This window comes from Chroicocephalus ridibundus, chromosome 5, assembly GCF_963924245.1.
Source record: "Chroicocephalus ridibundus chromosome 5, bChrRid1.1, whole genome shotgun sequence".
NCBI classification, from domain to species: Eukaryota; Metazoa; Chordata; class Aves; order Charadriiformes; family Laridae; genus Chroicocephalus; species Chroicocephalus ridibundus.
Window position 1 is genome coordinate 5,796,992 of NC_086288.1, and position 13,435 is coordinate 5,810,426.

The 13,435-nt window shown below is 45.1% G+C and overlaps 2 protein-coding genes across 4 annotated transcripts in view; one reads left to right on the forward strand and one right to left on the reverse strand.

Moving 5' to 3' along the window:
• Nucleotides 1–2,279: 2,279 nt before the first annotated feature.
• Nucleotides 2,280–6,592, reverse strand: TIFA (TRAF interacting protein with forkhead associated domain). The gene is made up of 2 exons (XM_063335842.1): nt 6,470–6,592; nt 2,280–3,630 (listed from the first exon to the last, which is right to left on the reverse strand). The coding sequence occupies exon 2, from the start codon at nt 3,608–3,610 to the stop codon at nt 3,047–3,049; it is 564 nt and encodes a 187-aa protein (XP_063191912.1). The 5' UTR covers nt 3,611–3,630; nt 6,470–6,592; the 3' UTR covers nt 2,280–3,046.
• Nucleotides 5,756–13,435, forward strand: part of ALPK1 (alpha kinase 1) — a 46,369-nt gene continuing 38,689 nt past the window's right edge. The window contains exon 1 of one of the 3 annotated variants that reach the window (XM_063335840.1): nt 5,756–5,974. The gene's annotated coding sequence lies outside the window, so the exon portion shown is untranslated. Of the gene's footprint in view, nt 5,975–7,721; nt 7,856–8,270; nt 8,639–13,435 lie in introns of those variants that run through there. The other 2 variants (XM_063335838.1, XM_063335837.1) reach the window with 2 other exon arrangements.

Here is a 13,435-nt window from a genome sequence, read left to right on the forward strand (position 1 = left end):
GGTTTGGCAGTGTTTTGTCTGTTGCTGGTTTTGTGGCTGCCGTGTCATTCCAGGTAAAAGCAAAATTACCTATGTGTCAGATAACTAAGGAAGGTTTTTAATCAATAATTAGCTGTGTTGTTCACTCCCGAATTCCGTAGCATCCCTTCTGGAGACCTGTGGCTATGGAAGCTCTAACGAGCTGCGGTAACGGAGGAGTTTGGGGAGCTTGGAGCGTGGAGCCCTTCTATCAGAAATGATCAGCTGTATCCTCGTACTTCAAAGGTAAGATCACCTTCCTTGTGTGATGCACGCGGCTTCCCTGTCTGAGCTAGTGCACCGGTTGAGTTGATGTAGCTGGCTGTGCCCGTATATAGGAAATACGGTGCTTTTAATAGGAAACTCTTATTTTTCATTCCAGGGGAATGTTTACCAAGTTGTTCATCTCTGGTTATACCTATGTTTCTAGGCTAAAATGGAGCCATTGTCGAATATACAATTATTTGACATGAGTATTTGGGCAGTCTGTTCGGAGTTACTCGGTTAAGCATAAAATTCATGTTTCAGCATTGTCTTTTAGTTTTCCATGATTGTGAATGTTAGGGCAGCTGAGCCAAGCAAAAACTTAGGAAAAAAATGTTACCTGTCTCTGTGTGTCTCACGATTAAGTTAGCAGCGTATGACTAATGGCAGTCTTGGGGTGGGGAGAGGCAGAAGGGGAATGCGTTTCTGGTGGACAAAATATGTTCTGGTACGCCTGTCCTGAAACAACAACTCTTCCTCAGTCTAACTTCTGCTGGTCAAATCAACACAGTGAGAGGATCCTCCGAGGACAGCCTTCATTTTTTAATGTGTGGTTTGAGGTTGATTATGGTTGGGTAAAGATGGTTGTAGAAATGACTAGTGTTTGGAAGCCATTAAATTGCTGTTTTGTTGGGGTTTTTTTCCTGGTTTCTGGAGCTGTGCCTAAGGAACGCTCCGCTCTAGATCTGTGGATATCCGTAGAGCCCCTCTGTGCAGGGTGAATACGAAATCTGCTGAGACAGAGCACTCTGAACTCCGCAGACCGGATGGAAGGTTTTTCTCAGGTAAGTACTGTTCTTAGACGCTTCCATTTATATATTGCACTTGAAAATTTGAGACTGCGGTTGTCACCTTTTCTTTAGATAATAGCCCAGAGGGTGTAAGCAATTGATGGGATCAGTGCTCTAGGTTAATGTCCTACGTGTCGGGGCCAGTGAACAGAAAATGGGTAACAATACTGCTTAGTGGTAGTATCGGCAACCTGGTTTTTAATCCCAAAGCACTACAAAACAGGAACTTGCGTGTCATCCGTAATAATTTAGGAGCAGTAATGGGAAGCGAGCTGTTTACTGGGAATGCAAAACTAACGTTCCCTCCTGCCTCCCACACGAGCCAAATTAGCGAACATAAGAAATCCTGTGCATTTTAGATGAGAGGTTGACTTAATGCAAAAGCTTTTGTATGTAAGAGCTTGTTTCAGATTATACTTGCATCTTGCTCTCTTTTTCTAGACAGTTTGTATTTGCAGGTATTGGCCAATCTGTCTAATTAAAGAGTAGGAAGACTGACATCAAAAGCATTTAAAAGCCGAGCGGCCAACAAGTACTGGGAACCTGCAGGCAGCAGCACCACGCCTGGTGATACCTGCTCGGGTTTGGTTTGTTAAGCTGAGGGGCTGGGTGCGTGACAGAGGCTGAATTGCACACCTAGGCTAAAGGCTCCAAAAGTTAAGTAAGTCCCAGAGCCTAGCTGAAAGAGGAGAAAACGTGGGAATAAGGTATTTTTTGGCAAGGATGAGATGAACCCACAAATGAAATCCTACATAAGCCCGTGTTTGAGTTTCACGGCCTTTCCCGTGACTTTCTCTCGCTTGTTTTTGTTTGCCTTTATCTCAGGTTACGTTGTGTAGTTCCTCCCCTCAGTTATAATTCTGGTTTACTTGTGATGATTAATGCTGAAATGCCTCCTAATGCGCATCCTAATGTTTAGGCATGGTAAGATGGGTAACTCTTAATGTTTGCTCTGGTCTGCTTCTTGACAGTGTGTCTTTCAGGCAAACTGAAATACTTGACAAAAAACAAGCGCCACTGAAAAGCTGAGCCCCTAGCAAAGAAAAACTTAACTGAAACAACCTGAGAAATAGTTAAAGGAAAACAAAATTGTAAGAGAGCTTGGGGTGGGGGGTAGAGGTAGAAAACTTGCTGGAAGTATTTTAGCGAACTCTTATCTTGGAGCAATGTCCGCTTTTAGAAAGTGCAGAATAGTGCCTGTGAAAATCTCTTATCTGGATTGTCCTGGAAATAATTTTATTCACCATTAAGTGCTTTTAGATTGTAGCTGTAGAAGACAGCAGGTCCCTGCTCGGCAACCAAATGCTTTTATTATAAAGTTTATCCGGATTTTTACATACCGTGATCACTGACACTGTGTGCGTGTTTACATTCACAAGCAAAAGCAGTTAACTTGCAAGAAATACATATTTGCACGCATTTTAAAAACAGAAGAAAAATCTCACTGCTAAGTTAATAAAAACATTAAGTTTAAAGGACTATGCTGACAAAGTGCTTCTAAGCTGTAAAATCTGGGAAGTTACAACGTAGGCTTGAAAATACTGTTTGGAATTTCACATCAAAAGCAAAGCACAAAGTATAACAAATGCAGCGAGACGTTAGGCCCCTGCTTAGTGAAAACACTGTTCTGCGTGCTCTACAGTAACGCCTGTTAAATATACCTTCGAGGCGTGCCGTCGCAGTTCTTGAATGGAATCTGCTGCGATGGATTTGGGTGGCCCTCTGTCTCCCACACGTTACATGGCAAACAGTGGTGCTCAGAGAGCACGGATGTCCTGGTGAAGACAGTGGCAGGAATCTCTTTCTGTTGAACAAAATACGTTCTGATGTGGCCGTGCCGAAAACAAGAAGTAAGAAGGCTGATGTGCAGCGGTGAAAACCATCAAGACCAGTGGACTGAGATGACAGCCTTCCATTTCAGAAATTGCGCAGGCTTCAATTGATCAAAATCTGATCCAGCCTCCTTCTCCTTGCTAGCACGACTCGTTCTCATCAATCTCCATGGGGCTTTTGCCTTGGGAAGGAAACAAGGAAGGAGAAATGCCATTCTCCGGTATAGGCAGCAGGGATGGCAGGCATCTTTCTTGTAAGATTGGCACTTCAGACAAGTGTAAGTAAGTCTCAAAATAATCCACGGACTCCCCTTCTTCAATCTCTGCTAAAATCTGGTAGTCCCCAAAACATATGATGCACTTCCATGGCAGGTCGATTTTGTTTAAGTACCCCAGTTCTGTTTGGTCCACAAGCAGTTTTGTTTTCTTGCTCATGTTCTTGATCTCAAAACAAAATTCTGAGCTGTCCAGTTTCCTGTAAAACTGCACTGCAAACTGAACCCGAGAAACGCGAGTGTCCATTAAGTTATAACGGCAGACATTAGAATCGCGGCCGAACTTGGGCATTTCATCTACCCTGACCTGTTCTCGCTTACGGAAATTCAAGCAACGAAACATCATCTTGTCTTCTTGGCACGGATGGTAAAAGGTCATGTGGAGACATGTTACTGTTTCTTCAGTTCCAGCTTCTTCAAAAGAGGTCATGATGAAATGAGTCCTCAGAACTACAAGAGAGAAGTAAAATCACAGCATGAAATCACTGCAGTACCAAAATAAACCGCGTTTTAAAAATGTGGCATTAGAAGACTTCATATACTATTGTCCAGTGACAATTAATAGCAAATTGGCTGCCAGGAAGCGTAACAAAACCACTGGAACGAAGAAGTGCGACTTGAGCCTACCCACACCATGGCAACCATCATTTCCCACCGTTTTGCCAAAGACTCGTTGGGTGACCCCAGCGAAGTGACAGATTGCTCGGGGCTGAACTCTTCCCAGCCGCCGGTCTCTGCTGCAATGGCTGCCAAGCACTTCAGAACTCTGCAAAACACCCACCACTGTAAATTGCTGCCGACTAGCTCTTCACGAGGATCTCGCAGGTAGATTTATCTTTGGAAGATGCATGTCACTTAGCAGGTTTACCTTTTGGACTTAAAAGGGAGCATCGGTCTGGGCCTGGATGCTAACAGTGTGGTCCTCTGGATAGAAGGTAAAATGACAGACTGGTTTCGGTTGGAAGGGACCTTAAAGACCATCTCGTTCCAGCCCCCCTGCTCTGGGCAGGGACACCTCCCACTAGACCAGGTTGCTCCAAGCCCCATCCAACCTGGTCTTGAACACCTCCAGGGATGGGGCAGCCAAAACCTCCCTGGGCAACCTAACCTGTTCCAGTGTCTCACCCTCATAGCGAAAAACTTCTTCCTAATATCTAATCTAAATCTACCCTATCAGACAAATGACTCTTACGCGTGCCGTCTGACTGCAGGCAGTAATGTTTCAAATGTGTATGAAGCACTCTTTGGCTCTTTCTTCTGAATTTACCTCTTGTATGAAGCGTTTAAAAGTGACTGGTGTGACAGTATGTAAAAGGACTGCAAAAACTGGAATATCAGCAAGACCTAAAGGAGGAATTGCCCCCAACTCTAGGTCTTTCCCTGTTGCCTGTTGGAGAAATCCCAGCAATCTGCTGCAGAAGTACTTAACGAGGCATTAGAAATAACAAGTAACTTTGGCGTTTTGGTTTGTGGTTTGTTGTTTAGTTTTTCGGGTTTTTTTTAAGCTTCTCACATGCAGCGCAGAGACACTTGTTTATGAACTAAATTCTGTTCCAATGTCTGAGCGACTGCAGCGTGTCGAAATAAAATCTGAGACACCTTAGGAGACACAGTGATCTGGTCCTCTGTACGTGCAAGGCCAGCGTTTTCCTGCACTGAAACTTAGTGTAGAGAAAGAAAAGGCGAAATACTTAAAGTAGGAACCAGAGAATGAGCTCTTGGTAACTCACTGGCAAAAAGCGTGAGCAGCCATTGAACTTGTCATGTTTCTCCTAGACTGCAGTGAGTTCCCGACACGTCACGCACCGATTCTGAGCTTTCTCACCAGCTCTAGTCAGTGAATGACGCTGAAAAGCAGCTTGCAATTTAATCTGGCTTTTATTATGGGTAGGTGAATCACCTGACTTACGGTTTTGTTTTTTTTTTTCAAGGCTGAATTATACCACTGTACATAAACTCCAAGCATGGTGAATGGTGGTATGTCAGCGCGTTAATTTCTGTGTGAAACCTCAAAATCGCTTCCTTATTATACAAACCTCAAAATCGCTTCCTTATTATACCTTACTTGGATGTCTTCCTTCTCATACCTTACACTTACTCAGTAGTAGTGGTTTAGCGACCTCGGCTTGCTTACTTGAAGTAGGCTACCACAGTGACTCTGCCAAGCCTAGGCGGTTAGAGAGAGAACTTCAGCGAGCTCTTGGAGCTCACTTGAAAACACAGAGATGGCCCGATGGCAGGTTATTCCTTAAATGGGAGGATGCCAGATGTTGTTTGAGGTCAGTTTGAGTTGAAGGGGGAAACCCAAGTCATTTCACTGAGTTCACAGATCAGCCTGCGGAGAGAGGTTTCTGTCTCGAGGCTGGGGCTGAATTTGGTAACAGCTCTAAAAGCATGTTCTGCTTCCGTTAGCAGCTTCCGTAACTGGCTTCTGAAATGCATGAGGACTGGGCAAAACACAGGAATATAAAGAAATATATTTTGATAAATGTGCAGTGTATACAACTATGTATTTGATCAACACAAAATGTTGGCTTTGTTCACGTTTATGAACTTTACAAATGGCTACATTCGTTAATTCTGTCTGCTCGTGTGCCACCTCTGGCATCCCCAGCTCAGCTGCCCCGTCCTCTGTTGAGGGTTTATTGAGGCTGGACTGGACACAATTTCACATAAATACTGCGGGAGTTTCTGATTACTCGGTTGTTTTGGACAGGAGACAGATTTCGGAGAGCTCCAACTGGAGGAGGAAACTTTTCTACAGTTACATCCAGACGAATCCTGCAACTCTAAGGTACCCATTGCACTGCTGTTGTCTGTACCTTAATTTGAGTCAAGAGAGTTGTGATTTTTACCTCTTTCCCTTCTCCCAACATCCTCATTATCCCCATTTTTAGAGACCGGGGGTGACACGGAGCATTAGGATTACGGATGCCCTACTTGAGAACCGCCGGGCTCCTGTTTGTTCAGCGATGTACTCAAGAGCTATAATGCTCTGCCTTCCACTTACTGCTCGGGGAGCTCTGCCAGTTTGCTTTTGCAAATCAAAACGTAAGCGTTTGGTTAATTAACTATCATTTTAAATGACCCTGAACTTTGAGGCAGGGACGGTGCAGAACCCGCTTCCCCAGCGCCTCGTGGAAGGCGGTCGTCTCTCCTTCTAGCCTCTCCCAAACGCCACGCTGTGCTCTCCAACCTGTATTTTAACCCTCGCCAGACCCACAGCTCGTCTTCCAAACCCTCCTCAGCCCCCGGCAGCTCCGTCCCGCCTCCCCCGGTGTGCCCGTACCTGTGGGGCGGGTGGGCGGCAGCGCCTCCAGCCGCCTTCCCTCCGGCGGGTGCTGCGGGGCGGGATGCGGGCTCCACCGGCTCCTCGGCGCCCAGGCGCCTCCGCGGGAAGGCGGGGAAACGGCGGCGGTGGCGGGGGTTGGCCCCGGGGGCGGGCGGCGCTGGCGCTGCCTTAGCACTGCCTCCGCCCCGTGAGGTTGACCTTGGGTTGTTTTTCCAAAAAGCCGGAAGGAGAGATAAGAGAAAAAAAAAAAAAAAAAATTAAAAATAAGCCTCAGCCCTGTCTGAGGTTGTACGCGGGTGTCTGAAAATCCGGCGCTCGTGAGTTACTTATTCAAACCCGTGGTCACGAGCGACGCTAAGGGTATGATCCAGAGTTTGCAGGCTCAGGTTTCAGGCAAAATAATTTCAGTTTCACCCCCCATATCAACACTTCGAAGAGTAAAACGCTGTAGTAAGCAGCACGCTATAAGCATAACGGTTGAGCGATGATGTTCTTAAATCGGGTGTTCTAAAATATTAGGTGTTCTAAAATATTAGGTTATTTGCTGTAGCAGTGCTGCTTAGACTTCATTGCACTGCCTTTGGGGGGGAAAAAACCTAATTTTTCCTTGGATGCTGATCTAAGATGAGCTGAGAACTTTCCATTTTACTAGAAATCCTGAAGCGGCCCTGCCCATCTGGTAGGAAAAAATGAGCAAGTCTCTCTTCATTCGGCTGCTTCATTTTTCTTAGTAAGCAAGATTACTCCCAAGCGGAGAACGAGAGGCAGAGTGCAGAAAAAAACCCATTTCAGTTTGAATCCTAAATAGTCAGTGTCCTCCCTTATCTGTGCTTGTACAGTGTTGCGATGAGCACAGTGGTGTGCCTCGATAGGTTTGATTGCTTTGGCACGGGTGGTGAAATGTAAATAATGTTGGTTCATGTAAATAATGTTTCATTTTGTGGGTTTCTTCTATTTATTCAACAAGCAGGTAAATGGCTCCTGGGTTGATAAGTTTCTTTGTAGTTCTTGTGGAATAGCTTTTATCTGTACACAGGCGAATACATCTGCTGCCTATGGCCTTTTCCCCATGGATCAGAAAAAAGAAGGGGTTAGACTGTGTTCTGCAAGAAGTCACGTTGAAAAGCAGGGAAGGAAAACGGCTCCTTCCACGTTTCTCCCTTTGCAGAATGCCTTTCCTGCAGCAGGCAGGGCTAGGTGTGTATGCTCACACGAAAGCACTTTGCTGCCTTCTGGAAAAGCCGGAGTTGTGCAATCCTGCTGTTTATTGCATTTCTTGATGGCTATAATTCCTGTCAGCCCTTTGATTCCGGAAACAGCCTGCTTCCCGTACTGCGAGAGAGCTTTTCTGTTAGGATTATTTCAATATTTGTACCTGCTAAGGTATGTAAGTACTCTTCCTTTTTTTTTTTTTCCTAGGACAATGTAACCTCATATTAACTACATATTCCTTATTAACTTATGATTTAAATATAGCTCTGCGTGATTTTGTACAGGAGAGAACAGGAACTGGATTTACTGGTTCTGTCTTTTGTAAGTGTATAACTGGTTGAAATGCTGCCAGCTTCAGGAAAACAACTCCAGGTTTGCCCGGTATGAGAGGGGGGGGAAAAAAAATAATTTGGGCACTCTGTGCTTGGGGGGTTTTTGTGTGAACTTCCTGCTAAAATAGTTACATGGTTTACTAGAGTTCATTCCTGTATAACAATACCTTCCTGTTTTTACTGAAATTTCTTTGGTCAAAAGCAAAACTGCACATAAAGCTTTGTAGGGCTGAGCTGCGCTGCGTGGTGAGCAAGCCGCTGGGACTTGGGCCAGGGGAGCTGGTGTCAACATTAACCTAGTAGCTCTCGCTGCTGTCTTGTTTTGTGTTGTCTGCACAACCCCTTCGTCCCCTGGGGTTGTGACTTTACCCAGACGTGCTTTTTCCTTTTCCGGAGTGTGAATCTACTCTGATGTCCCTGGAGTTACCACACGGATAATCGAGGTCATGGAAATTTGAGCCTTACCACAGTGGCACACGGCATTCCCCCGCATTACGAAGACGGCATGGGGTATGAAAATAAAGATGGAGCAGAACCATGCTCTCCTTTCAAGTTGCCTTCCAGCTGGCTGGTTTTTGGACACCTGTATTCCTTGTCTTGCCAATCCCTGAAGAGGAGGAAGGTCTAGGAAAAGTCATGCTCTTTACTTTAAATGGATGTTTCCTGCTTGTGTATGCCTGGTGTGGCTTCTCTGTGTAATTATCGGTGGCACATTATCGATGCTAGACATTTAGGCTAATTAAGTATTTGTAATGCGTAGGCTGAAAGACTGGGGTGCTTATGGCTTGGCTGCGCTGGTGTAATGTTTTTCTAAAAAATTATTTATTAGGCTTTGGATAACTCCAGAGTCTAAATAGGCAAATCTGGAAAATGGAAAAATACTGGGAACTCTTATATTGTTTTCAGTCATGATGGGCCTTAAAAATCTGAGTCAGTGAGGGCCAATATGTTTCTTTGTCTTTCTAGGAAGTTCACGGTAGGTCAGAAGAGTTCTGGAAGGCGTACTCTGGGTTAGTGAGTGGAAGGAGTGGTTTTGGGTAGCTATGTTCGAGCTATTTCTTTCTCGAGTGACTCAACGTGAAATCTTCCTTCCTGAGATTCCTTCCTATGCTTTAAAAACCCTAAGAAACTTTCTATTTCCGTCTGCTATTTAAATTGACATGATTAAAGTCTCTTTATCCTGTTGGACCGACACCAAGTCTGACCTGATTTCAGTGGCGCTGAGATTTCGCCACGGTTCTGTCCTTCCCTCCTAAGGCCAGGCTTTACATGTGGTTATTGAAAGCGCAGATGTAGCGCTTAGGCTTGCCAGCTGTGTGACAGGACAGGCGCGGGCGTAAAGGGTGTCTGCACTTGTAAATGTTGCATAAGGATGATTTCTGTGGTTTTCCGGTGGCCTTTTTTTGGGTTACTGGCTCTCCCGCTCATTGGTACAGCTTGTCAGCGGTGCCATCGTGTGAATACTGAAGCAGATGCGGTGACCTAGCGAGACCTCTCATCTCGAACTTTGCATTAGAAATACTTGCAGTGGGTTTGAACGCGGTGGGGTTTGGTTTGAAGGAAAAAGCGTAGAGATGCCGTTTTTCTGCAGAGTTGGCCTCTCGCCACAAGGGGACATGAGCAATGCGCTCCTGTTTCCCTGTCATGCGTGCGAGAGATGGGAAGTGCATCCTCTCTAGTGAGGCTAGCAGTGAAGTGCTGCTTCAGGGCCATAAAATCCAGGCTGCTGGACGTGTTTCCTTGTGCGTAGACGATGCTAGGGTATAATAAGACTCACTGCCTACACGTGTAACGTGCGCGTAGGGTTCAAATACCAGCCTCTGCCCTCCTGCTGCTCTTCCTCTCTGCTTCACAGCCCATTTCTGGATCCAAAGCACCTTAGTGCTGTTGAGGGTACAGGGGCGGGAGCCAGTAGGTGGCAATGTGTGACCAGACATGGGGAACCACCGTTTGTTTTGGGGGTTTTGGTGTTTTGTAGGTTTCAGTTTTGTTTTAAGTCAGAAGCTTCATTTTGATATTGCAAGAGCTGTTGTGGTACTTGTAAGTTAATGGTTGTAATGACAGTGATGACGTCCAGGAGTGTTTGGGAAAGGCGTAACGGAGTACGCCAACAACCTGTAGCTAGGTTCTGCAGTGAGTTATTATTACTGTACAGCAACCAAGTGTCTCATGTTCAAACTGAAAAGAAATAGGTCCTTCTCGAAGACACGTGTATTCCAAAAAGAAAGCAACGTACTCAGCTGGATCTCAGCGCGAGAGGGCGGAGGTGCGCTCACTGAAATTTTAGATGCTGATGCCAAGAACAGCTCCGCTCCATGAAGCAGAGAGACGGTCTTCCAAAGGAGGAAGAGAGAGCACAGTTCCCTCTATGTTTATGGGCTACTTTGCTCCTTGCTTACTCAGGAAAAAGAACACATCCATTTCCCATCTCATTTGACCTGAATAAACTGATGAGGAAGCTCACCTTGACTACTGAAGAGAACTATTTCTTACAAGATGGACTTTGTTTATGCCACTCTCCGAGTTCTCCTTTTCTTTTTCTACATCATGGCCTGCCCTTGGTCCTCCTTCTGAACCCTTCTGGCTTCTCCCTTTGGCTTCTTTCTTGCCTGTCTGCTATCTCAGTTTCTCTTCCATCTTCCTGCCCCTCTTGCTGTCTGTTGTTACTCCCTCTCGCCATCCTCCTGATTGTTCTTCCTACTCCCTCTGTCGCTCCCTCCACCCTTTGTTTGTTTTTTCTCTGGGGCCATTCTCCCTCTATCTGGATTCTTTCCCTTTCATCCGCCCCACTGCCCTTATTTTCTCTTTCTCCCTAGTCTGCTTTTACGGCTCAGGAATAGGCACCTGTGGAGTGACTTACAGGAGAAGCGAAACCATGCAGTCGCGGGGCAGCCAGGAAATAAACACTGGGAAGAGACTGGGAGGTGGAACAAACTGATCTGTCTGTTGGCAAGACCCAGCAGTGGGTCCTTGGCATTTCCCTCCTTATTCTGTTGAAACAGAAATAGCTGGTAGAGATCTAGGGCGAGAAAAAGACAGCACAGCGAGGACGCTGTGGAAAGAGGAGGAGGTGTTCCTTGTGACTTGGAGCCCCTTCTTATTGACAGCTATGCCTTTGGAGGAAGGTTCATACAACTCGGTGGGAGAGAACCTCCTGTAATTCCAGCTTTCATGGGACAAGAAGTGGAAAAAGAAGTGTAAGAGAGGCTCAGTGCCATGGAACAGGTGCTTGCTTCTTGCTCAAAATGAAAAGTAAATCATCTTTAAGCCCTGATACAGACGAAAAATTGTCAGCTCTGCCGTGCTGTCTTTTTTTTTTTAAGTTGGAACAAAGCCTGGAGCCTTAAGTGTGTTGGAGCATCACGTTTCTCCAAGAGTGTCTTAATGAATTTCAGTAGAGCTGAAAATGAAAAAATAATTTGTGCAACTCAGAAGCACAAATGGGGATGTGTAGTCTGTGCGCAGCTGCTGATCGTAACTGTGCTCACGGGATTCCCCTGTGTCTTCTAATAGTTAGAAAGCTGTGGGGTTTTTGTTGGCGAGCCCTACTGGAGTTCTTTGTTTACCGATAACCGTGAGTCCAGCTTTTCAGTTATTTGGTGGTCATCTCCTGCCTTTGTATGTGGAGGTGATTTACCAATTGAAATTTTGCTCCCCTAGTCGTACGCTACTACAGTTATAGCTGGCATATACATCTCCCGACATTTGTTATTTGGTAGAACTTCTCTCAAACTAGAGAGAGAAAATACTTGGCGTACAGATAAGGCTTTACTTCTGTAATTGCTTCCAAGCCTTATGCAATTCATGTGTGATTTTTTTTTTTCCCCGCCTACAAATATCCTGTGAACTTTCTACACGTGACCTATGATATCTTCATGATAGCTCAGTTTTTAACCTTGTCAGATTCACAAGCTGTATGAGATTGAACCTTACCGAGGCTTGTGTAAGAGAAGTCCGTGTTGCTGTGGGTAGCCCAGCATGCAGCGTGACACCTTGGCTTGAGATCTGTGCGATAGAGGGCATGCTGGGAAGTTGAAGCTCCGTCTTTCACATCAAATCTCACGTTAAAGAGCTGAACGAGAGAAGGCTTGGACTAGTGTATTACGACCATCAAGTGAGGGTTGATCAACCTTTATAATCCCACTGATCGACTGTGACCTTTAGGAGACCAACAGTGTTTTTTGCAAGAACTAGAACAACGGTCCAGGTTGATTACAGTAGAGGTGAGTATGTTCTTCCTAGGTCATAACCCTTGCCTTTCAGTTGGATGTTCCCTGCTCTTTGCTATTTCCTCTTCCGGAGCACTAAACTGAGGAAGCTGCACTTTTCTCCAAGTGGCCAGATACCAGCAGTAATCAAAGGCATCACAGTACATAGTATGGCTAGTGGCAAGTATTTTAAATACTGGACTGGGAATTTATAAGCTTCTAATGATAAAATCTTATTTGCAGCGTTAAAAATTCTATTTCCTGTTGCTCTGAAGCAAATCTATTGGAGTGTAAAAACCGACAGTCAGTGAAATGGTTTGGCTGAACGCAGGAGCTTCACGACTTCAGAGTGCTTTGGAATAGTCTCCAAAACGCCATCTCTGTGCTTCTTTACATTCACCACACGAGGGACAGTGCGGCCTTGTCTCCTAGGTATATAGTAGCAGTTCTAAATGGGTTGGATTATCGTCTTTTTGGATGAGATACTATTTTGATAGCAAGGAGCTTAAACGTTCCCTCCACCGGGACCGAGATCTTACCACAGGGGTTGAATCTGCTCACTCTGTCCGGTTTGACATCATTTAGATGGAGATAATTTCATGCCTACAATGCAGACTAAACAGAGCCAACCTTTTCGGCTCCCTTCAAAAGCAGTAATTGAACAAAGAAAGTTATTTTGAAGAGTTAAAGATGAGCACTAAAATAAACTGTCTTTTGCTGATACATAGCAGGATCAGGGAATCTAGTGTTTCTTATTTCCCCCCCCACTTTGAATTTGTATAGCTGCTAAGGTGCTAAAGATTCCACAGTCTGTGCTGCGTGGCAATAAAAACTCTATTCCATTATCTCAGTATATAGTGTTTAAGGGCACCCAGCTGTGAGAGATGCAGCCTGCCCTTTTTTTTTTTTTTTTTTTTCTTTAAAGATATATATGATCGTGTCCCAAGCTACTGTACCTGTGATGTCTTTATGTTGTGGAGCTTACTGTCACAGTACAGCGCTATGCGTTTTCCTCAGATGTAGGCTTTAACTGTAGTTTCTAGTTGAATCAGTTTGGTATCGCTCCTGCTTTCTAGCTGGCATCCTAAAACTAAGTGACTGAAAAATAGACCTGAAATAAATGTGAACTTTGCTGAAATAAACGTGAGCCTCTCCGCAGAAGGGGATCTAAGGTGAAATAGAAGCAGAAAGAGGGGACAGGAGGGAACCAC